The sequence below is a fragment of the Triturus cristatus genome, chromosome 10, assembly GCF_964204655.1.
Source record: "Triturus cristatus chromosome 10, aTriCri1.1, whole genome shotgun sequence".
Classification (NCBI taxonomy): domain Eukaryota; kingdom Metazoa; phylum Chordata; class Amphibia; order Caudata; family Salamandridae; genus Triturus; species Triturus cristatus.
The window spans coordinates 477,963,942-477,990,576 of NC_140593.1; the positions used below are offsets into that span (position 1 = coordinate 477,963,942).

The 26,635-nt window shown below is 43.5% G+C and overlaps 1 protein-coding gene across 1 annotated transcript in view; it reads left to right on the top strand.

Annotated features, from left to right (window-relative positions):
- Positions 1–26,635, top strand: part of PITRM1 (pitrilysin metallopeptidase 1) — a 369,052-nt gene that overhangs the window by 195,723 nt on the left and 146,694 nt on the right. Inside the window, exons 18-21 of the mRNA XM_085631897.1 lie at positions 1,274–1,350; positions 7,076–7,241; positions 7,547–7,647; positions 14,038–14,158. Of these exons, the coding sequence (XP_085488023.1) occupies positions 1,274–1,350; positions 7,076–7,241; positions 7,547–7,647; positions 14,038–14,158 (465 nt within the window). The remainder of the gene's footprint in view (positions 1–1,273; positions 1,351–7,075; positions 7,242–7,546; positions 7,648–14,037; positions 14,159–26,635) is intronic.

Consider the following 26,635-nt stretch of genomic DNA (forward strand, 5'->3'; position numbering starts at 1 on the left):
TAAACATAATGTTGTACCTAAACGAATGGCTCAACTGATTGATGCCTCCTGTAATATGAAAACTTGCTACATGCCGCTGTTGGCAATTACATGAGCTTACAGGTTGTATGTGCTGCAAGTCATTCTGAAGAAAGAACCCAATTCCCTTAAGAGCAAGGTTGTCATGAGGTCACATGTTTCTTACCAAAGGTGTTGTCTTTTAATCTAAGTGAGATATCTGTTCCTTACTTCGACAGTCCTGGAAAGGACCCTCACCTCTGTATCTGTAAGGAGGAACTTTTAGTTATGTATTTGCTTCATGTGGTCTCTTAAAACTTGAGTTGGAGTTTGGCTGACGGGTTACTCTGTCGCAAACGTGATGTATATCCTGTGTGTCGTGTTACAAATGCCATTGGATTTAATACACTTGTAATACGGTGGACAGGATATCCATCACATTTGTGATGGAGTAAGCCATCCTGCCAATATCTAAAGCAGGCCCCAAGTTTGCAACTTTTAGAACCCCAGGGGCTGGCAGAGCTGCCTCTGAGGTGTTTTGATAATGGTTTATCAAAACTACTCTTCTTCTGGCCTCTTTGCCCCTATAGTCAGTGCAGAAGCATTACAGTCATCTGCACAACAGTTTACTCTTTCTCTAGGTAGTATGTTGTATGTTAGATCTATAGCTGATTCCTAGTTTTAGTGCACCATTTTTGAAAATGTTTAGATAGAATTTTTTTGCCTTGCTACAGTATCTTATTGCAATAGTCAAGATTGTCAGTCTCCACTTTCATAAGGTTGAAGGAAGCTTAGATGGAATTTAATTACAGTTTAGACATTGTAGTAGCACCTGTACTTTTAGTCCTACTCCCTTCAGTCTTACAACTGACCCAAGACCTCCTTATTGCTCATAGACTACATGCCTGTGCCCTTTGGTGTAACTGGAGTGAAAGTAGGGAATACAGAATAAATGTGCAGGGGCATGCCCTGGGTCCAGGTGGATCTGCTAATTCACTGAGTCCAGTAAATATGCAAGGGCATGCCCTGGGTGCTGGGGTATCTGTGAATCGTTTTTGCCACTTCTTTGATTCCATAGCACAAGGCTCTGAGATTCTGACTGAAAGGAGGCTGGCTGAAAAGAGTACAGGTGTTACTACTTACATGTTTAAATTATTTTTGGTAAATTTGGTGGCATTTGCCATAATTCACTTGTATAAACAGCCATGCCTCATGTACTATGATGGAAAAACAAAGTAACAATCTTGACCTATCGTTTGGTTCTTTCTGTGTCTAGGGAGTGCTCTTTACGTCAAGTTGCCTGGATAGGAATCTGCCAGATATGATGTATTTATGGAGTGAAATATTTAACAAGTATGTTTGTCTTCATCTTTTATTTTACATTTGTTGTAGTTTATCATTACATCTTGCATTTCAGTACTATTTTTCAGTTTGGACTTGGCTATTTTTTGTGTGTGTTCTACAGTGAAATAGTAAAAATCCATGCTAACAATTGTTCACATAGGACAGTACTTCAAAACAGAGAATCTGGATGAAGACTTTATCCCCTAGTTCTGGGCTGGAGCCTTCCAAAGAAAATTCACTGTAATAAGTAGAGTAATTCTAATGCAAAACATTGTGCGTACTGGAAAAGGGCTAATTTGCAGTGTAGTCAAATAACTGTTATCTTTAGGTACAGTCGCATAGCTTTAAAGATATTGGTAGCAGCAACATAATTACTTTTGTATGTAGTGCAGCCTTACGTTTATCCCACTGAACTTTACAACAATCACTTTGCTGCTTCGCAGATGCCCTTACTAAAGAAAATCAATGATATGCCAATCAGCATGCTTCAACTGCAAAAACGGGCCACAGATATTGGTAAAATTACCTTCAATATTAAATATAAACAGATATATGCTCACTATTCGGTCTTGATAACCTAACAGCCTACTCTTTTTCATGATGTCCAGAGAAAGGCCCGGAGGTTGCCAGTAGAGGCCAAACACAAAGAAATTTCAAAGCCTTCACAAGTACTGCAGCAAATCTGTTGGCAAACTATGCAGTCATCTTTGGGTCCGATTTGGACCTTTTCCAAATGCCAGACCCAGTCATCCATAATGACGATGATGATGATGATGACAGTGAGGTGGAGAATTTACTGCCTCTGCCTTCCTCGGCAGACTACCTGGCTCTCAAGAATGCTAGTGGGAAGGATACATCTCTTTAAACAGAGATGGGATTCCCTGCAGGCCCCGCTCCTCCTGAAGTGACTTCCTTCCATGAAGCTCTAAAGAAAGGAGCAGAAATCTTAAAACTACCCCATATACAGTGGAAACCAGGTCAGATTCACTGACTGAAGTCTTTGAGCCTTCCTCCCTACTTGAGCCCATCATTATAGGACCAGCCAAACTAGGTCACAGCTGTGAATCAGCTTATCGCCAGCCAATACAGACCAACACCACGGGACCCAGCCTTACCCTTGACTCACCCCACTCGCCAGAAAGTTTCATGGTGTGGCTTTGTCCTGTACAATGCAGAATTTGAGTGTTTTCACAAGAGCCCAACAGGAGAGGGAGTCTAAAACGTTAGAGGCCAGGAGCTTCACCTTTAAATCTGTGAAGGAGTCCTGCCTTCTCTCCTTATGCATACATGCTTTATGGGAGATGGTGATCTTGGTGATTCCAGGTTTTCCGGATCACCTTAAGGACCACTTTGCTAATTTGATGAGGGCCTGCAAAGATTCCTCACATCAAATTATGAGAGCGGACCTGGAGACTGCATTCCTTGGCCAAGGCCATGTGTTTCTCTATAGCCTTGATACATGTTTGACTCTGATCCACCGGGTTCTCTGGAGGTTTATAGGGAAGCCTCGTGGACGTTCTGTTCAATGGAACCCGTCTTTTTGGGTACAAGGCCTTGGAGCGTTTCTGGGACTAAAGGCCATTCCAGAAGTGTCACAGCGTTGCAAAAGGCTTCTGCTTTTGACAGCGCCAGCCAATTGGCCCAACAGTCAAACCTCTTGTTTCACCAATGCAACTGCAAAGGATTATCCCTGCAATAATACTCCTCATCCTCCCCCTTCACTACCCAGAAAGCCACTTTAGCTTCCTTTTAAAGATGCAGCCGGTCAGTAGCGTTTACTCCTAGATTTCTATTCCCTTCAGTCAGACAATCACTTTTGGATTCGATGGCAGGCGGTGGCAGCCATGTTCCAGAAATGAGCATTGGAGTTGGTTCCATATGAGGAAATGTTTGAAATTACTCTCTGCACTTCCTGGTCGCAATGAAAGCCAGTTGTCTTAGTTCAGCCCTACACCTTCTGTTTTTGAGTTCTTTTCCTGTGCAAGGAAAAGTTCAAGATGATGTCCCCGGCTCAAGTTCTCATGGAAGTGGTAGCAGAAGACAGGATGGTGTCCCTCAACTTGCAGGATGTTTAGCTTTACCTACTGGTCCTGTAGCCGCGCATAAGGGGCCTACATTTCATGATAGTGTCCATTCACCACCACATAGCGGTTCTCTCATTCAGACTAACATTGGCACCTCCATGTCTTCACTAGAGTGATGGCAGTGGTTGCAGCTCATCAGAAAAGATGGGGGATTTCATTGTTTTGTACATGGGTGACTGGCTGCTCAAGGCCAGTTTCTGGCAGATGGTGTGAAACCACTTGAAAACAATAGCAAGTTTGACTTGGGCATGCTAATGGAAAAGCCCACTTCTTTCCTAGAGTCCTCTCAGTGCTTCCTATTCATATGGGCAGTATTCAACACAACATCCTTGAGAGCCTTCACTTTTCCCCAAAGCATCCAGGACCCTGAGAATATGACTTTGTCGTTTCTTGACTGGAATAGCTTTATTCATGTGCCAGGTCTGCTGACGTTCTGCTTCCCACTGATCTCATACACATGCTGTCACATAAGGGCTCTTCAGTCATGCCTTTGTCTGTAGTGGTTTCAGCATGAGGTAGGTCTGTCCAACACAATCACAATCTCTCAGGACACTGCAGTGGATCATGGATAGTGGTCGTTGAAAGAGCAACTGTCACATGGGATATACTTTCCACCTCTGACCTCAGCTTCCACTGTGGTGATGGACACTTCCACCCTTGGATGGCTGTGCTCATCTCCCAGAGGAGTTGAAGGTCCAAAGCCTTTAATCTCCAGAATAGCAGATGCTTCACACTTAACTGCTCAAACTATGGGCAAATCACCTGGCCCTGAAAGATGTCCTCGCATAAGTCAAGATCTTGAGTGACCATATGACTGCAATGTGGCATTTTAACTGGCAAGGAAAAGTGGGGTCTCACCTTCTCTGTCAGGAAATGTTGAGGCTTTGGGCTTGGGCATGTCTGCAAGGAATCTTTTTCGCTGTCAACCATCTGGCCAGCTTTCTGAACAGCATGGCTGACTGGCTCAGTCGACATCATCTTGTCGACCATGAATGACATCTCCACCCAGAGGTGATACCAACAATCTTTGACCTGTGGAGCTTCACTCAGGTGAATCTGTTCACTACTCGTGAGGACGCTCATGGACCACAGTTTTGTGTTTTCCAGTTGTCCATTGCTGGGACCCTGGGGATGCATTAGGTTGAAGTTGAGTTTTTCACTACATTACACATTTCCTCCCCTACCCTTGATTCCTTGATCTTGTAAATGATTTACCAGGACCGGGCCTAAGCGCCTCTGATCCCCATGGATTGGCCGAGAAGGGTGTGGTATGCAGACGTCCTGAGAAAACGGTCTCTCTTGTGCAGGCCGGACCTCCCATCAGAGTAAAAGGGACAGGTTCGTCATACCAGTCTTCAGAGTCTCCTCCATTATGCCTAGATGCTGAGCAGGGATGTTTGAGGTCCTTCCAGCTGCCATCGAAGATGGTCAACCTCATAATGTCAGCTTGTCACCCCTTCACAAAATCAATCCATTCTTGTAGGTGGAATAGGTTTGCTGCCTGGGGTGCGGAACCGAAAGTAGACTCTTTGAGGACCTCTGTTTTACTCTGTGTATAGCGCAGGGGGGTTGTGAAAAGTGTTTCCAACGCAACTTTATCAGTCGGATCAGTCATCCTTATTCAAATCCCTGATCATGATCAAGTTCTTGAATGGACTTAAGCTAATTTCCTTGTACATCATTTGTCATGCCCAATATGTTTTGTACCTTGTCTTGCCATTTTAATGGAATCTCCGTTTGAGCTCCTTCGCAGTTGCCAGTTATGTCTTCTTTTAAAACGGTTTTCTTGAGTCCCTTACCTTGGCAATACACGTCAGTTAGCTGCAGTCACCCTCCTTTCACAAACGTGTCCTAAGGACCAGAGCAGCTTTCCTTTCTAAGGTGGCGAGCCCTTTTCATCTGGGGCAGCCCATTACCATTTCTACCTTTTACTCTTCACCGTGTCTCACTAAGGAGGTGGGGGCGGAGGTTGGTCCCCCCCACGGAGGGCAGCCAGTTATTTTATTCATCTCCTAAAGGATATATGGGCTGATGACCAGCTCTTTGTGGGGTTTGTGGGCAACAAAAAGGACAAGGCAGTCCAGAAGAGGACTTTCTCACTGTACCATTGTCTACATGAAGATGTGCTATGCCTTTGCCAAGAAGTAACTGCCTGAGAGGAATCTCTTCTCACTCCACCAGAGCTGAATCTTCAACATCAGTGCTGCCCAGTGGTTCCCAGTGTCTGAGATTTGTAATCAGCAACATGGGCATCTCTTTATATTTTTGCTAAACATTGTTGCTTGGATTCTGAAATGAAATGAGATGCCATCTCAAGTGTTCTGTGATCTATGATTTCATTGTCTGACTATTCCTTCAGACCCACCACCTAGGAGGAGGTACTACTTTAGCATCTATCCAACAGGCAAGGAATCTGCAGATATACCTATTCAGCAGAAGAGTTACTTTGCTTCAATAATTATTTTCCTTGGGTAAATTCTTGACAACTTGCAGATTCCTCTCGGATTCAACCACCACCCCCATTCTGAAGGATAGTCATAGGTCCCAGTTTTAAAACCTGTTCCAATCTGGTTACTACACTGAACTGTCATGATTTTTCTAGTCTGTCTGTAAGAGCTCAAAACAAATGGACCAGCAACAGACTTAAGTGTATCCAGGTATGCACTATATAGCTCCAGTGATGTCACCCCCTACGCCCTTTCTGGTGCAGAAGTTAAACTAGCTCCCCTACAGGCACAGGAGAGCTATGAAGTTGCTGGATTCGGTGTGGCTCCTGGGTATATTAAACAAGTGAAGAATCTGCAGGTAGATCATAACTTTTTCTAATACATGGACTAAACTGCCAAGTCCATTTTCTTCATTTAGCCAGTACAGAAGTTGTCCGTACTCTTAGAAGATAAAGTAATTTCAAAGGCTGGGTCAAACCGATCAAGATTAGCACATAAGTTCGGCAGGCCAAACAAACTTGCCACTATAGAGTTCTTTACTTGTCAAATTGTTTTATTGTAATTCGTGGACTTATTTAAACTCCTGTCGCTGTCCCTCAATAGTCAAGGGTCACCATTGTTATATTCCTAAAGTATTTTTTTACAATTCCTGTTGTCATCCATCCTGAGTACAACTAGTCATTCCTTCTTGACAGTGTTTCATGGATCTATTTGATTATGTAGGCTACATACATATAAACTGCCAGTGTGTCAATTATTGATCTTAGAATTTAGTTTTATAAATCAAGTGAAGATAAAAGCCTACATGATGATCAAAGGCAGATGAGATATATAAAAATGCTAAAAAAAAAAAAAAAGAATAACTGTGCATTAATTAAATATTTTAACACACATACCTCTGTAACACAAATGCATTCTCTGTTCTTCTCAATGAGAGACAGCACTTTCTTTACCACAAATATTTGAGGCATGAATATTTGGTTTTTCATCGATGACCTGCTTTGTGTTATGATATGCTCAAAATTAACATTTTCTCTTGGTGTCTGTAAGAACGGCCTTCCTCCTTGTAGTGCTGTGTTTTGACATACCTTTGTTGTCATCATGATGTACATTTTCAAGATTTTGCTCAATTTGAGCTACAACACAAGCCTCATGTTCTCAAAATGTGGTTATTGTATTGAGTTTCCGTTTCTTTATTCGCAGTCCGCGCTTTGATGATCAGGAACATTTGAAAGTCCTCATAAGAATGACTGCTCAAGAACTGTCAAATGGGATACCAGACTGTGGGCACTTGTATGCCTCAATACGAGCCAGCAAGACACTCACCTCAGCTGGGGACTTGATTGAAACTTTTAGTGGCATGGAGCAGGTAAGGAAGTAAGAAAGAAGAGGCACTTAAAACTAGTTTGTATTTTATCCGGAATCACCAGAGAGAAGAAATTAAACTAGCAAAAACTCCTGGGTTGATTAAACCATTAATTTTTACTAGGCAAATAGATCAAAATAGTCTAAAACGTGAGCTGCTTTCTAAACTTTGTTCCAGGTTCCTCCAGCACATTGACCGAAGCATACCTACACGTAGAACTGGGAAAGAGAGTGAGGCTACAGAACACAAGGTGTGTCAGTAATTTGCCTATGTTTTATCTGCTATCGTTTTTATGTTTCTCTGTTCAGGTGAAACTGATGAAAAGGATAGCTGAAATGACCGATATTTCCCCAATACAACGCAAGTTATCTCGTATTAAGAAACATTTGTTAATCCGAGACCATATTAGGTGAGTGCAGATATAGCAATACTTTTTAAATATCTAGTGCATAAATGCAATGATGATCATTTATATATGTTTTGAAATTGAAAGCGAAGTTAGCACAAGTCCAGTCCCCCCTTTCCCCAACACGTAATGAACACTGCCACTTAGGTTTTGGTACCAGAAAGCGGTGATGCTGAAGGATAGTGAGTAGATATTGTCTAAATCTTTGGCACATGTTTCTCTACAGGAAATGGGATTTCCTAGTGTCTTTCATAGGTTGGCCATTTCGTAAATTTTCCAAATTTCTCTCCATTTTTTAAATCTCCGCATCAGAAACAAGTAGGAGTGACTGAGGCAGAGGAAGCAGAGCAAGCTATTAACATAGTTACTCTGGAAGCACTGACTGAAGTGCTCGTTCATTTTATTAGTAGCTCATCAGAGTACGAGGTTGGGCTAAGCTGGATTGACCTGCATAATGTCTTTGCTGGGAAGCTGCCTGACTCTGTTTACTAATTGACTACTTATGGTGTTAGTTGTACAGGAGGCAGTTGTGTACATAAGTACTCAAAAAAGGATTCCTGAAGAGAAGGGCTGACAAGGAAAGAAACCATATATTTTTCAGTTAACCTGCTGTTATCAGGCATTCAGGAATGTTGCAGATAAATATTCATTACAGTTTAGTTTTCTTTCCTGCTCTTTTTTTTTGTCATTTTCTAAAATGTATTAATTTGACTTTTCGCTGTCATTGTACGTCCCACCACAGATTGTATGACCTGTTCACTTCGAAATGTGAACATATTTCTGCAAATTTTCATACATTTTAGACTGACTGAAATAATGATTCCACCAATGCCTGCATGGTCTTTGGTTTGTGTCCTTGACTGCCTCCTCATGGTTCATGCATGCAGTTTGTGGCCTGGTTCTCTCCTATGCTCAGCTGATGGATACTGGACACTTAGTAATGGAACAGGAAACTACTTCCATGGCTGGCCAGTAGAGCTATGGTTACCCTGTAACATTTGTGTCATTTTCTTTTCCCCACTCAACCGTGTGACTCTAATTCTAATTATTATGCTTCACAATCTCCTACATAGGACTTTTGCCATATTTTTTTCTTCCCGAATTTTGCTGTTTCTTGTCCTCTGTCCTCCTTTTCATGTAGCTCCATTTTCTTTTTCCAGAACACTTTGGCTTTACTCATGTGCTGTGAGCATATCTCAGGAGTTTTAAGGTATTCGCTCACAATATTTTCCCCCCAGGACAAGGATCTGTTCCACCCAGAACTTCGGGCCTAATTACGTTATTGGTGGATGGGATACTCCATTACAAACGTTAAGGATATCCCAACCGCTGTATTACAAGTCCATTATAACCTATGGAACTTGTAATATGGTGGACGGGATATCGGTCATGTTTATGACGAAGTATCCAATCCGCCAAGATCGCAAACATGTCTTTAGTCTTGGCCATCGAAATTGACTCAAAGCATCAGATATTGGCCTAGAATATGTGGTATCAAAGCATTCTTTGGAGACCAAATATTCTTTTTTTATGAAGACGCCATTGCACTGGTCAGTCCCACTTCTTCTCTTGATATTGTGCTCCCACAATGTTAGAATGAGCCCATCTGTCATTGTGGCCCTGGTGCTACATATTTTCTTAAGAATTCCATTCCTTGAAGTGGTGGAGCACCCCTCCATCCCTCCCTTGGTGAGAATCATGGATCCTGATTGGGACACTGGGAACCATAGTTGCTACGGGGGCACAATCTGGCATAGCTCTGGACTGATAAGGCTGAATTCTATTTTATGCCTCCTCCATGTCCATTGAGGGCAACCCTAGCTTTTGCCCACTGCTAGGGGCTCTTTAGATTGACAAAGCTGCCAAGTAACAAGCTTGAATGCAAAAAAAAAATGAAAAGGAAAGAAAGGCGGTCTTACTAGTGCTCTGCACATTTTCAGTAAGTCCTGAAGCTCAAAGGGGAATGGAAGGAACACACACCTGGAAAGGTCTTCCTTAGCTCCCAAGGCTAGTACATTTGAGCAGTCATGTCAAGAGCCTCCTCAAATCCAGGAATAAGTAACACCAGTGCATCTTCTTTCGAAGTTCTGTTCTCCGAAAGACAGGGTGTTGTACTTAAGTCCACAGGGCAGTTCCAGGCTGAGGTCCATTGAAGGTTTTAGTTCTCTACCAGAGAAATGTTTCTTAAGGACTACTTCCCCAGAATATTCTTCGGTGGCTGTTCTCACAGAAAGTTGAGTGCCCTAGCAGACCTTTCACATGCCTCTGATACATTACACATTAGCAGTCCAATCTTCAGTTCTCTCAACTTACCCCATTTCCTTCAGATCTGAGCAGATTTGCCCTTATGTTCTCAGTTTAAAATCTTTTCTTAAAGCCTTGAGTGCAAAACTAAATTCCAGGGAGGCTTCTCGGACTGATCCATTATAACTTCCTTGCCTGCACAGCTTCTCCTTTTACTTCTGAGTCAGCCTCTGGTAACTGATTATCAGATCCTTTAGGGAACTGCCTCCATCCCTTTGTCTTTTGGCATCACCAGTTTTGGTCCATCTCTCTGATCTACATGCACTTCCATGTGGTCCAGCATGGCTGATTGGGTTTAGCTTAGCCTGCACAGGATTGATCACCCCAGCATTATCCTATTAAGTGGCCCTACTTGAGGTTCTGGACACATATCCTGAGGTCCTACCGGTGATATTGTGAAGCTGCTCTTTAGATTTAGACCCTGGCAGAAAACTATGGCATTGCTGCTCTGGGAGTTCCTTGGATCCCTCATTAATGTTGGGCTTTCTAATATTACACCAAGTGCTCAAGCAAACTGAGGAAGTTTGGAAGAAGCCACACTCTGATCTGGCCTCTGAAGCTCACTGTACAACAAATATTAGGCTCTTAAAGAGACACCAGTTTAGATGTCCAGGAGCCACCCTCAGCGCACAATGTTGTGGTGATGATCACTTGACTTGAGAGCGTTCATTCTCCCATTAATTCTAGCGAAATGTCTGTTCTGCAGCAAAAAGGTGCACAAGTGTTGCAGTCTTTCACACAAACTGGCTAATACAAATGATATCAGTGTCCGCTTTTGAATACTTGTGACATTTGTTTGCGTGTTATGCCTTCATGCGCGCGAGTACAACGTCTATTAATAATGCATTCTTTGTCCACGTAACCAGTGACTTTGCGACATCACCACAAATCGACTCCAGTGTAAACAGTAGCTAAGGGACAGTTGCAGGTTATACCTTGCAGTTCTACAGTTCTGCTCAACGGTTATGGTTCAAGACAAAATTGTACAAAAAGTGATGGCTAGAATGCTAAAATTAATGTCAGCCACAGGTAATTACTCGGGCCGCATTCCAGTCCATCATTATTTTACACACCATGCCACCTCAGTTTGGACCCAGCCACTTGCCAGTCAGTCTTGATCCTGCTCAGTAGGAACATTCCAGTCTGAACTGTCCCGCTAGGTACTCCCTGAACTGGAATACAAACAACCCAAGACTAATTTCACCCTAGTTGGAGCTTATCAGCCAGGTATATCTTAATTTCAGTGGCAGTGTGCAAGAGACACACTTCTATACATGGTTGTCATAGACTGTTGGAACCGTGACCAGTTGTTGTCACCTCTGGAGATCCTAGTAAAGCTCCAGTGGACCTTGTCCCTCACCTCTTGTATCAGAAAACCAGAGACTACCAGTTGAGTTTTTTGCCAGGCTTGGGTGGGCAGTTCGTTCTTTGGGATGGTGGTGTCTGAACGCAGTTCAAAAGGTGTGTGCAAGGTTTTGTGGCAGGTTCATCAAGACCTTATTATTCATACCTTCACCAGTTACTGAAACCATATCATTGCAAGACAAGAGTAGCATTGAAAACTCCTACTCTTTGATGTGGGTATTTGCAAGATTGTGATTTGGTGCTTCTGTTTAGTTTGGCAGGCCTTTATCAAGGATAGTTAGTTTTGGCACGGTTGTACCAAAGATTTGTTTTTTTCAAACACCTATTTGATAACATTGGCCCTTGTCTGAAACGCTTGATGCTTTTTGGGGGTGCCTTAATACGTTAATACTGGGGTTCAGTTGGTAGCTAGGAAGAAGCTAAAGACCTATGTTTTTTTATTTTGCCTATAATAATTTTATGTGATATATTTATTGTGTGTGTGTGTGTGTGTATAACATAGTTTGCTATAGTAAAGCGCTGGCTGAACAATTAGTAATTCATTCTTACTAAAGTGTGTACTGTACTTTGAGTGTCTGTCACATGACCTGTTTCAGTAAGCAATGGACTGCTCACCCCCTTTATGTGGAAAAGACCAAGTGCTAAAAGGGAGTTCTTGGTTATTTAATATGCGCTGAGCAGTATTGTGGCCGCAAGCCACAGTGGTAAACAACCCTGTAGCTGTTCGTGCAATAGCCAAAACATGTTAAATTATTCCCATCTGCTTTTAACGGGTGCCATCTTATGAGTTATGGAGAATAAAATAATGCTTCTATTCTTAAGATTCGTACTGTCTTTTGAAAATGTATCACTTGGATTTTCCACAGTATTTTCAATCATTCCTTATCTGCCTATTTCGAGGTAGGTAGGTACGTACTAGCTCGTTACAAGTTTTAGCCCACTATTTATTTAACAGTTTTATATCGGACTTGTTCATCGACTCTCCCCGTTCACTTTACTTTTAAACAGTAAAAATACTTTGCAGGTAGATAATAACGTATAATGCATTGAAAATGAAGGACTTAGCGAAATTTATTTATAATTTGGATTAAAAAAGAAAATTGTTATTTTGACTGTTATAAAAGGAGGAGAAATGTAGATAAGAAAAAAAGACCAGAATGGAAGGTCTTGGAATGTTCAGGAAGAAACCCAGAGAAGAAAAGCGATGAGGAATCAGACGCAAGTTGTAAAAGCCAATTGCATAACAGGTGTGCTAGGAAGGGGAGAAGTATAGAGCGAGTAAGACTCTGTCACTGTAGCCTTTGCCTGTTCTTTCAGATATCTTCCCTTATTCTCCTTGAACCTGAATTCACTCGCCTTGAGGAAAAAAGTGGATCTTCTGTAGAGCACCTGTTGCAACTTAATCTTCCTGATGACTGAGGAGATCTTGGGTTTATATACTGTCGCAACATGCAAGATCCTCCTTGTCAATATTCCCTCCATTTGGAATCCAATTGGGTCTTATGAATCTCTGGAATTACATAAACAGACTTTTGGTCTTCCTTTGTTGGGCCTGATCCCTCCGTATTCAATGGCAGTCTATTGGGGCTGGGTTTGGCTTGGAGTCTAGATCTTTGGTGAGCCTGCAGAATAGTATGCTGTTTTGGTGTGACCGCAGTCTGATACCTACTCTTCCACATTACAGCCACAGCACCTGCCAGGGAACCAGTGAGGTTGAGCCAACCACATACCTCCTGGCCGCCTGCCACTAATTGAAACTGTGGTGGCGCTGAGGGAGAACTGAGGAACATCATAAAAACATACACATCTTCTTAGTAACTGTACTGGTTGGAAAGCAGATTGTGGGATGCCGTTATCAAATCTGTTTTACCCTAGTAACTGTGATATTCAGAAAGAAGATCGTGGGACACCATCATAGCATCTGTTTCTCCACAGTAATTGTACCATTTGACGGCAGCCTCTGTGCTCCAGAGTGTGATCCCTTGGTACAGACATTAGTTGTTGCAGTTGGTGTACAGTAACACATGACTGCACTGGAATCCCAGAAAAAAGTTGTAGCACCAGAGTTTTCAGTATTCTTTTATTGGTTTCCTTAATCAATGTCTGTTCTATGTAATCTCTTTTAGCACTGTCGTGTCTTAGGTGTTTTAAGAATTATATGTTGGAAACAAAAATCTCTTCTCCATATTACATTGGTTGTGAATGGGATGGACATATCATTGACTCACTGAATAACTGTTGTTTTTCACTTAATGTTAAGAGCTCAGGCTAGGGAAAAGTGTGTTTCTTTAATAAATGATGTAAGAGGTTTCCACAGTCTGACTGTTGAGCTGCCGGAGGTGGGGCGCCTGGCCATAAGTATTTTGCAGTAGGCTCCTTGAGACATGACCTGTGCTCCCCCCCTTTGGTTGTTTTGCTGCCTAAAAAAAGGCACTCTTTAACAATTAATACAATTTGCAACCAGTTTTCACAGTGCTATCAGTCTGAGGAACTAAAAGTGTAAATCTGAATTACAGATGCCAAAATATATTATAAAAGAAAGCCTTTGTGACTTTAATATTCTGCTGTAGAAAAACTTCTTTAAGTTTCTGTTGCTTATTTTTGTGTCAGGATAATCTGAAATGCATGATTTAAACTTTGAGTACCTTTGGAGTCCGCTCATTTCTCAACATTAGGATGATTGTTTTAACCCACTTGCTGTATCTCATATTGATTCTCCCACAGATGCTCTGTGAATGCTACTCCACAGCAGATTTCGAAAGCCTCCAAAGAAGTAGAAATATTGCTTAAAGGAATACATAAAAATAAGAAGGGACTAAAAGTCGTACGCCCCAGTTTGATTGAGGTTTGTAGGAAGTTTCTTTTTGGGTTAAATATTTTCAAAAATGCTTTTGTTTGTTAGAGTGTGTACTATGAGCTTGGCAGGTCTTACAGCACGAAACATGCCTCAAGACTTCAGGTACTTGGATTGCAACTTGCTCATCCATACTATGACATCTGTTTTGACACATGAGCAGCATGTAGGTTGTTAGTTTGAAAGCTTTCCTGAGAGGCGAAATGTCAGTGAAGTTACATGAATGAAAGACAATGTATTAAGTATAACTAGTGACACCAAAAGGGAACATGTTCAGAATTAAGCAATTAAATATTATGCCTTTTGTTACTTTACGTATATCAATAGGGTTCTAAAGATTATTAATCTGTATGCAGAAGTGGGCATTTAGTTTGCTTATCCACTTGTTTGATTAGAAAGAATTGCTGTTCAATGCCTTTACTAGTAATAGCTAGTCTAACCTAAGAAAATCAGTCTGCTTAAAAATTTAAAAATAATTTTCTACCTTAAAGGGCAGGTTCAAAGCATTCAAGATAATTGTAGTGTTGTTGTTGTATGTGCTTTCTTCTGGTTTCCTGTCAGTGTGAAAAATAATGTAGTGCTGTCACACTTGGACTTAAAAGTTGATCCCACAATGCCAACAGTGATGATATTCCGAGAGCAAAAGTGAAGTCCTGATATTGAAACAAAGCCATAGCAAAAACAACATGCATGTTCAAAGCTTTTATTTTCTTAGCTTGTGACATTGCTACATTGCAGTAATATAGGACTGTATTTTCATACTATTGCAAGTACCCTTTACTTGCGTGTGTTAATATTTACATCACTTAAAAATTCAAGCCAATTTAAAACTTTGTATGTACTATGTGTTTTTTGCATAGACATTCTCTGTCCATTAAATATTTCTGATGGATACTTCTTACTGCAGATTCCTCACCTTGGAATACTCCCCATGTGCCAGACTGGATCCAGAAACATTTCTTCTGTAGTGCTCCAGCATGCTGCTAGGTGGCTCCATGCGGCTCTGTGTTGGCTTTTACTGTCCTGTAAGTGACAGAGCAAAGCCACATATAAGATCCATCCCTGCCGCTGACATCCGTTCCCATCTTTCCATGCCTTCTGTCGTGGATCCAGAGCTCTGCTCACAATCTTGTTGGTCTTCCAACAACTTGTAAAACTAAGTTCGAGGCATATGAGCTGCAGATCACACACTGAGGATAAGATCGCCATCTGGTGTTGTGCTCGGATGATTGCAGGGTGTTGTTGTCTTCGGAAGAAGCCTTTGGTCACGAGATAGGTGACTCCTCCCCTGGACAACAGTGCGCATGGGCATCCACTCCATCGTCAGATTGTTTTTTTCCGCCATTGGGTTCGGATGAACTTTTTTCCGCTCCAGCAGAAAACTTCCAGCAATCAAAATAACTTCTCAATCTTCATTCCATCGAAATCAACTCGGACCGGTTCCGGAAGCGGCTGATGGACAGGACACCTTTTAAAAAATGCCCCCAGTGTGGAGCGAAGTTCCCCCACAGTGACCACCACGAGGTTTGCAACCTCTGCCTGTCGCCGGAACACAACGAATCGAACTGTCCAGCTTGTGCCGCTTTCCGTTCCAAGAAGACCCTCCGGGACCGAAGAGCTCGACGCCACATTATGGCCAAACCAGCTCCAGAACCGGAGGACATCTTTGCTCAGGATGTTCCTGAAGATGACACCAAAGATCTCGAGATCGTGTCCGAGGCCGACGATTCCGATGACCTCATCACTCCAGGGCAGCGTGCGAGTACCACCCCCCCTGCCCCTACCCCTACCCCATCCAAAAAGACATTGGTCAAGGCTCCGCCAGCTGGGCCCAGTCGCGACCGAAAATCCTCTTCAGAAGCCCTGCCCTCGGGCCCGGCTCCGAAGACATCTAAGCCTGTAGGTGGCTCGGGCTCGAGCAAACCTCATGTTATTATACCTATAATACCTTCGGCACCGAAAACTCCACTGTCAGCACCGAAACAGGCTTCAAGACCGAAATCTCCTTCGGCACCAAAACGTTCCTCGGCACCGAAGTCTCCACCGGCACCGAAATGTTCTTCGACATCGATGCCTAAAAGGCCCTCGGCACCGAAGATTCCATCGGCGCCGAAGATTCCATCGGCGCCGAAGATTCCATCGGCGCCGAAGATTCCATCGGCGCCGAAGATTCCATCGGCGCCGAAGATTCCATCGGCGCCGAAGATTCCATCGGCGCCGAAAACTCCGTCCACACCGAAAAAAGTTCATAAAGATCCGAAACTGCCATCGCCACCACCACTTTCGGAGCCGGATGAACTTTTTCGCCCAGATCCTACTCAAAAGCGGATCTACATCAATCCCAAAACCGGACATGTGACTGCAGTCCCATACAAGAAACGGAAGCTGGACATCACACCACCTCCAGCTCCCATACGGAAGAAGGACTGTGCTACTTCACCACTTCGTCCTTCCTCTCCTGTGTTACCTCCTAACCCATCCCCCCCCTCCTCCTCCTCCTCCTTTACCTTTACCATCTCCTTCTCATTCACCTCCTCCACAGGATGATAATGATGATTTAGGGGGAGGGGCGGACCCTGATTTATTTAATGATCCTCTTGATCCAAACGACCCTTTTACGTTCCCAGACACAGCACCAGTAGATGACTGGTCTTATCCAATACCTGACATGCCTGACCCCACTACCTACCCTTCCAAGCCCTCCCCTCCTGATGACCATTTGGGGTTTGGCCAACTCATAAATAGGGCAGCAACATTCCATGGCGTCACGATGCACACGGACGCCCTTGAAGAGGACTTTCTCCTTGATACTTTTGAGCAGTCACAAAAAACTGTTCACATACTGCCCATGATTAAAGGGGTTATAAAGCATGCCACTGAAGTCTTTAAAGACCCTGTTAGAGCTAGGGTTCTCAACCCCCGCATCGAAAAAAAAATACAGACCAGCCCCGCAGGACCCTGCATACATTAAAGCTCAGCTCCCTTTAGACTCCTTGGTCGTGTCAAATGCCAGGAAGCGTGTTAACTCAGACAACTGGAGAAACGCCTCCCCCGGACAAGGAGTCTAAGCTTTTAGAGGCCTCAGGCAAACGAGTCGCCGCAGAGGCGGCAAACCACTGGCGTATTGTCAATACCCAAGCCCTGTTAGCCCGTTATGATAGGGCGCATTATGACCAACTTGAGGACCTTATGCAACATCTGCCTGAGCCCTTTAAATCCCAGGCTACTGACCTCATTCAAGAAGGCAAATTAATATCTAATGCCTCCATTAAATGCCCCTTAGATGCGGCAGACACTGCTTCTAGGGCGGTCAATACCAGCGTCTTACTCAGACGACATGCCTGGCTCCGTATTTCCGGTTTTAAACCGGAGGTTCAAACCACAATTCTAGCTCAACCTTTCAACCAAGAGCAGCTATTTGGCCCTGCACTGGACACTGCATTAGAAAAAATGAAGAAAGATAATGAGACTGCCAAATCTATGGGAGCACTGCAGTCTCCGCAAACCCGGGGTTCCTTTCGTCGCTCCTTTTATAGAGGAGCCTCCAAAAATCTGAGAACTGAGACCACGTCCACCTTTAAAAATTCTGGACAAACATCCCCTAACAGAGGATATTTTCGAGGGGGTTATAGGGGAAACAATAACAAAGGTCGAGGGCGGGGCAACAACAACAACACCCGCACCTCCCCAGCCACTAAACAGTGACTTGCCACCACTCCCCCCCCAGACCATTCCACTCCGGTCGGGGGGGCGGCTCCAACAATTCCTACCTGTCTGGACTTCCATCACCACAGACAGGTGGGTAAGACAAATTATCCAGTCTGGCTACTGCCTCGAACTAATACAATCCCCCCCAAACATACCGCCCAAACAACGTCCAATGTCCTCACATCATCTCTCTCTCCTCAAACAAGAAGTTCAATACCTGTTACAAAAACATGCGATAGAACCAGTCCCTCTTCAACATCAGGGAACAGGAGTATATTCCCTATACTTCCTCATTCCCAAAAAGGACAAAACGTTAAGGCCCATACTGGATCTCAGACTACTAAACCAGTATATACAATCAGATCATTTTCATATGACCACCCTCCAACAAGTCCTCCCACTATTACAACAGGGAGACTTCCTCGCCACATTGGACCTCAAGGACGCGTACTTTCACATCCCTATGCATCCCGCTCACAGAAAATATCTACGATTTGTAGTAGATGGGCAACACTATCAATTTACAGTTCTCCCATTCGGAGTAACAACAGCACCCAGAGTGTTCACCAAGTGCTTAGCAGTCGTGGCAGCGCACCTCAGAAGACAACAGATCCATGTCTTCCCCTATCTGGACGATTGGCTCATAAAAGCCAATACTCACCAAAAATGCGTTCTCCACACTCATCGCACTATTCAAACCCTCCACAACTTGGGATTCACTATCAACTACCCCAAATCCCATCTACAGCCCTCCCACTTACACCAGTATCTAGGAGCAACCATAGATACATCCAAAGCCATAGTTTATCCCAGCACTGCCAGGATAACCAGTATACAAAATCTCATCTCTCAATTTCAAACTCATCAATCTCTTCCAGCAAGAGTGTTCATGCAGCTCCTAGGCATGATGGCGTCATGCATCTCCATAGTCCCACACGCACGACTTCAAATGCGTCCCTTACAGGAATGTCTATCACAACAGTGGAACCAAGCTCACGGACAACTTACCGATCTGGTGTTGGTGGACAGTCGCTCACTTCGCTCACTGAAATGGTGGAACACCATCAACCTGTCCAAAGGGCGGCCGTTCTTAGAGCCTCTTCCACAAGTTGTGCTGACTACCGACGCATCTCTCACGGGGTGGGGAGCCCACCTCCTTCAACATACCACTCAGGGCAGATGGACCAGTCAACAAAAACTGCTCCACATCAATCACCTAGAACTCTTAGCAGTGTTCCTGGCACTAAAATCCTTTCAGGTACACCTAAAGAACAAAACTGTCCTCATACGCACAGACAACATGACGACAATGTATTATATACAGAAGCAAGGGGGGACACATTCTCTCCAACTGTCCCAACTGGCACAGCAAATCTGGAGATGGGCAATTCCCCAAAACATCTACCTGTTAGCAGAACATCTCGCAGGAATCCACAACCAGGTGGCCGACCTCCTAAGTCGCCACACGCAGCAGATCCACGAATGGGAATTACACCCCAAGGTTCTACTCCCATTCTTCCAAAAATGGGGACGACCAGACATAGACCTGTTCGCCACTCCCGAAAACACAAAATGCCCAACCTTCGCCGCCAGGTTTCCACACCCACAGTTGAAGGGCAATGCCCTATGGATGAACTGGTCAGGCAGATTTGCATACGCTTTTCCGCCTCTCCCACTCGTTCCATTTGTGGTACGCAAACTGAAACAACAGTCGCTAACACTAATTCTGGTAGCTCCCACTTGGGCACGTCAACCGTGGTTCACCACACTTCTGGAACTATCTTTAGTTCCACATCAAAAGCTACACCTCTCCCCGGATCTATTAACCCAGAACCATGGAGAAATCAGACACCCAGATCCTCAAACACTGAACCTAGCGATCTGGCTCCTGAAGTCTTAGAGTTCGGGTACCTCAACCTCCCTCCAGACTGTATGAATATCATAAAGGAAGCCAGACGGCCTACTACTAGAGCATGTAATGCCGCAAAATGGAAACGATTTGCCATCTACTCCGCTAATAATGACATACATCCATTGGATGCTTCCATCCAAAACATCATTTGCTATCTACTACACTTGCAAAGATGCAATCTAGGGTATTCCTCTATACGTTTACACCTAGCAGCCTTGGCAGCCTACTTGCAAAATAGGCAACACCTGTCCCTCTTTAAGGTACCAGCCATCAAAGCGTTTATGAAAGGTCTGAAAAGAATTCTTCCCCCAAGATTACCACCTTCCCCAGTGTGTAATCTCAATGTTGTTCTAACAAGACTTATGGGTCCCCCATTTGAACCTATGCACAAATGTGAATTACAGTTCCTAACATGGAAGGTAGCTTTCCTTATCGCAATCACTTCCCTACGAAGAGTAAGTGAAATACAAGCCCTTACGCTAGAGGAACCTTTCTTACAACTACACCGTAACAAAGTAGTTCTTAGGACAAACCCTAAATTTCTTCCAAAAGTGATTTCCCCTTTCCACCTTAACCAATCAGTAGAGCTACGGGTCTTTTTCCCTAACCCAGACTCCGTAGCTGAAAGGGCCCTACATACCTTAGATGTTAAAAGAGCCTTGCTTTATTACATCGACAGGACAAAACCTTTTCGAAAGACAAAACAACTCTTTGTTGCTTTCGCACCACCACATAAAGGCAATCCCATCTCCAAATCCGGTATAGCCCGGTGGATAGTTAAGTGCATCCAAATATGCTACCAAAAGGCTAAACGTACTCTTACAGTTCCCCCTAGGGCGCACTCCACGCGCAAAATAGGGGCTTCTATGGCCTTCTTAGGTAACATTCCCTTAGAAGACATTTGCAAGGCAGCCACGTGGTCTACCACGCATACCTTCACTAAACACTACTGTGTTGATGTGCAAGCCAAACAACAGGCCTCAGTGGGCCAGGCTGTCCTAAAAACTTTATTTCAAACTGCTGCAACGGATACAGGTGACCACCGCTAAGGGGAGACACTGCTATATAGTCTATCCTCAGTGTGTGATCTGCAGCTCATATGCCTCGAACGGAATATGCAACTTACCAGTATGCATCTGTTCTTGGCATGTAGAGCTGCAGAGTCACACACGCCCACCCGCCTCCCCGGGACCTGTATCTGTTCCAGCATTTGTCTTACTTAGACATCGCACATGGACATCCTTTCTTTTCATTCCTATACACTCCATCTTTTCCCATCATGGCGAAAAACAATCTGACGATGGAGTGGATGCCCATGCGCACTGTTGTCCAGGGGAGGAGTCACCTATCTCGTGACCAAAGGCTTCTTCCGAAGACTACGACAACCTGCAATAATCCGAGCCCAACACCAGATGGCGATCTTATCCTCAGTGTGTGACTCTGCAGCTCTACATGCCAAGAACAGATGCATACTGGTAAGTAGCATATTCCTTCCAGTGTGTTTAGGAATGATGTCCCCCTTCAAAATGACATGCCATAGCAGAATTCAGATGTCTGTCATGGACCTGTTCGAGATGTCTCTCTGGAGTATGGACTCTGTCCATGATGCAATTTTGCACAATAAATGTACCCTCATGCACCCAAAGACAACCTGGGACCAAGAGGTGCAGCTGCAGGTCGCCTAACACAAGAAGCCATCACAGTCTTTGCGTAAGTCCCGTTCCAGATCACAGGTTCAGACTGTTCCCCTCCAGAGGCCACTCCTGTGAGTAGTAAGTGTTCTCTGATATTTCAAAATCGAAGTCCAAGCGCAAGCATGAAAAAGCAAAGCCATATCTCACCACTGAACCTAAAGCAGAGACGCAAGGGCGTCACAATGTGAGTCATTCACTTTTGAGTTCGGCATCCGCAGTGCGGATTCCTCAGCTGATCCCGAATTCCCTGTGCCATTGGCGATGCTGCAACAGTTTTAAACCTTGTTTGAGGCCATGCTGCTGATTCTTAGTATGCTTCTAGTTCCATCTGGTGCACCTTGGGATCCCAAAGAGCCACTGGGCCCTCCCCAGTCTGGTTTCTGCCAACAGGGTCCACCCACTGCACCGTCTGAACCCTAGGCACTCAATAAGAGCACAATTCTGACACCAGTACAGACTTCTGTTCTGGCTGTAAGATCTGCACCAGTCCCTCCTGCATCCACGCCAGTTCTTTTACCACCAGATGCAGAAGAGAGGTTGGTACTGATAACGCTGTCAGACTCCAAACCCACTTTGACAGATATCACACTACAAAATCATCACAAAAAAGCAATCTGTTGTCACGCATCCTGACTTTGACTCGGTGACGCTAACTGGGTGTACACTCCAGCAGAGGATACATTATCTTTTTGGCTATGACTGAGTTCAAGAGATACCCTAGGACATGGATGATGGTGGGGAGGAGGATGCCTTTCTTCCCCCTCACTATCCTGATGATGCCTTCTGCATGTATTTGCAAGAAGCCAGTCGGCTTGACACATTTCTGAGGGAAGACTTAACTCCCCACTTGGGCCACCTGTGAAAGAAACGGCCCTCTTTTGCAGTGGTGGTTTATAGGACTGATCAGTTTTGGGATTTACAGTTATGTTCAGTTGAAACCAAAGTTAACATCTGGCAGGAATTTTGAGCCTAGGCCAGGCTGAGCCCTTAATCCCTTTTAACGAAGCACTCACTGATACCTTGATGCTACTTAGTCAACGCTCTGTTCCTACCCACCTGTAAAGAGGCAGATAGCCAGGCATCACAGACAGGCTCCTGGCCACCTTAAGGTTCTTACCAAACACCTTTCTACAGTGAGCCTTCTCGTTCAGGCCTCAACCATTACAGGAAATGGCGATGTTCAAATTGACATGAATATAGAATCAGGATTTCATTAAAGACAAGGAGACTAACATTGTGCTTACTCTATTATTGCCACTTCAGTCAGCAGCACCTTTTAAATAACTTTTACAAAGAATCCAGAATTGGAACCTAAACAATCCATAAAGTCACTGTAATAGACACTCTTCCTCTTTTAAATGCAAAACTTTTAAGAAACCAAAATCCTTCATCCAATCTGTAAGGTCCATGATTCTATCCTCAAGATTGCGAATCTGGAATAAAAAAAGAGCATATGTAATAACTTGTTCTCAAAAGAACGCACCACTGAAAACATTTTTTATCACTTATACGAAATTACTTTTTTCTATTTATTTAAATTGTTTATACACTTAAAAAAAAAAATCTTTATTACTTATGGGAGAGGCGGGAGGGATAATGTTAGTCTCTGTGTCTATAATGAATTCATGTTAATCTGAGAATCGTCATTTCATTACAAGACCAGAGGCTACCATTATGCATATTGAAATCCCTTCAACACAGTCTCTGAAATGTGCTCATAAAATAATGCTTAGCAAATGTTTTGACCAGTAGACTGCTTTCAAACTATATTGCAACTTACCTTCGGACCAACAAGCTTTACTAGTCATAGCACCTCTCACAAAATGGGCTTTATACCGTTTTATATTCACCCCAGCTTGTTCACTGCAATTTTAACCCATCATAAAATTGTTACATTACTTACCGCTCGAAATGGTCTCACATAAGCGATTAATAACTGATGCTCCCCATTTCTTCTATTCTCCAATACTCTAGACTCATATGCCCTCAAACAGTCAACCACACTTAACTTTGGACCTTTTGGATAAAATCATGACGTAGACCTAGTCTTCGTCCTTTTCCAAATCTAAAAAAAAAAGCTGTCTGGACTAAACATCCTATTAACTTCTAGACTTTTATCATCCGGCACTCTTCTACAGGACACCAAACACAAAAGCGTTGCCAGCTTAATGGAAAGATGCTTAGTATTCAAATATCTGTTCAATGGCCATGATAGAAATAACTTCAAGATCAAATTCACATACCATTACACATCATACCTTGCTTTCGGAAGTCTCTTTAATCTAATGCTCTTCAAAATCCTACAAACCAAAACATTACTTCCTACTGATTTACGCCAGACTAATACATGTCCTGCAGAAACAGCGGAACTAGAGCAATTTAACGTCCTAAAAGTCAGACCCTTTTCAAATTGTTCAACTGAGAAATGTACTTCCGCAACTACAGATGCCTCAGTGGGATCCAGACTCTTTTCAATCCACAAACCAACACAAATCCTCCATATTCCTTTGTATCTACGCCTGGTACCTGGCGCCCAAGAGTCCTCAAGCAATTCAGTAGCCCCTCTTGAAAGGCCCTCCAAAGCACCAGATCTCCCGACACCTTCCATACAAGAAGGTTCAACACCAAAGGATGTACTTCCCTTTCTTTGTTCTTCAGCAGACCATCCACTGCCATAATTAACCTGGGAATCTCGTAAGCCAGTTCCAGAACTGCTGGAAACCTAAAAAAGTGTTACCAGCACTAACTGACACCTCTCCTTCCTCACCTTCAGAAGAACCCTCGTCGCAAAAGGAGGAAATGCATACCCCCTTAAGTCTAACCATTTCTGCTGGAATGCATCTATTGCCATCGCACCTGGATCCGGTAACCAACTGAAATACCTGTAAATCTGAAAAGTCAACCTGGTTGCAAAAACATTCCACTTCCAAAGGACCCAAAACCTGTTCTATCCACCTGAAAAGCCTTCATCCAAGTTGCCAGTTGCTGAGATCTTTCACGTCTTGAATTCCCACCTGCCACTAAATCCCTTACACCTGAAAGATATTCTGCTCTTAAGCTTATCCTGTGCTCCAGACAGAATAACCAAAGTCCCTTCGCTATTTCCTATAGAGTTTTGGATATGCAACCTCCTAAGCAGTCTATGTAAGTCGCCACTGAAACATTGTCCTTTTTCATCAAAACAGTCTGCCCCTGTAATACTCCTCAGAGCATATAAACCTGCTGTTAATTCCAAACAATTGATATGAAGGTCCTACTCTCGACTTGACCGTGCACCACTTGTTTCCTGTTCTCCCAAACAGGAACCCCAACCAATCAAACTGGCATCAGTCTCCAGTACAAACTCTGGCACACATATAGAAATTGCTCTCCCATTCCAAGCCTCCAGATTGTGCATCCACCAATCCAGCTCTTGCTTCCTGATTTAAAACAACCTTGTCCCCATACCACAAGCTTTCTCTCAAGGCCTCTGCCTTTACCTTCTGCAAGGCTTGATAATGCAAAGGGCCTGGGAATATAGCTTGAATTGATGAAGAAAACAATCCTAATATTCTTGCCAAATCTCTCAAAGTCAAACTGTTCCTCTTTAGAACACAACATAACTCCTTCTTTATCAACCTTATTTTCTTTTCTGGTAACAACCACTCCCCAATTGTGTCTATCCTGAAACCTAAGAATTCCAAGCATTTTGATTGAAGCATAATGGATTTCTCCTAGTTTATGAGAAAACCCAAACTCTCCCAAGAGATGAGTCGTTTCCTTTAATTGAGTTACTAACACCGCCACATCCTGCAATATCAAAAGGATGTCTTTGAGATAAAAAATCATCCGAAAATCACTTTCCCTCAAATAAGCTACTACAGCACGCACCACCGTTGTAAAGCACCAGCATGCCGATGAAAGACCAAATGGTAGGCATTGAAACTGATATAACTGATTTCTCCATCTGACCTGAAGGAACCACTGAGTGTTTTCTTCCATTGGCATAGAAAAATAAGCATCTTTCAGATCTAATTTTACCAACCCTGAAGCATATTCCTTAACCAATGGATCCGCTCAATCTTGAAATGCCTGTAAACTATAGACTGGTTTAAATTCTCAGATTTATTACCGGTCTCTATCCCTTGTCCTTTCCCCCCCCCTAAAAATAACGTGCTTACAAATCCTTTTTAAGTGATCACCTACTAAACAAATTGCTCCATTTTCTAACATCGCATTCTTCTCTAAATCTGCTAATCCCACTTGTTCCTGATTCCGACCTAACTTTGGTTCCTTTACCTGACTCGGTACCTTCACAAATTCTATTTTGAAACCTTGAATTGTGCTCAAGATCCATGGATAGTTCGTTCTACGTTTCCACTCTTTTACAAAACCATGTAACTCCCTACTCTTTTTTTGGGAAGAACCAAAAGAAATCTCTGTACTCGCCGCAGGATCCAGAGGTTGACGGCCCTCTTTCCCTGACACTTCTAGTTCTTCCAAACTGTCCTCTTTGATGGAAGAAACCAGCCGAGCTTTGGAAGCCTCTTCTAGTCCCTCTGATGTTATAATTAAATTGGGACCTTTGAAATCCCCAGCCAGCCGAAGGTCCTCGTCTTCTAGCCCTTCCAGAAACACCTCCCAAAACTTTCCTCTTATTAATCTGCACCTTGTCTAGATCTTTGAAAGTGGCTACATGCTTACCTAAACTTTTAACCATGCCTTCACCAAATAGTAACCCTTTCACATTTGTGCTTGACTCCTTATTAGCTATGTCTCCTAATTTAGGATTCATTTTCATTAGCACTGACTTCCTACCTTCTGCAATATCCCAGAATTGGCATTCCCTAAAAACACCATGGCCCTTTGGCTCCAGCCCCGTAACCAAATCCACAACCTCCTTCATAGAAGCTTTAACTTCACTTTGAATCAGCCTATGCAAACTTTCTAGACTCACCCTTCCACCATATTCTGCTCTCCACTATTACCTTCCGAGGACGTCTGCCTTGTTTTCTCAAAAACGACATCAGACAACCACATTTTTGTCAGCCTAAACGTGAATCTCCAAATAGGTTCTTCAAAAATCTTATTTCCCTTTGAAAGCCAGCTTGCACTTACCTTGCGCCGACCTAGTGAGCTCGCGCCGACCTCCGCTCCTCTCTCTCTGCAGCAGTC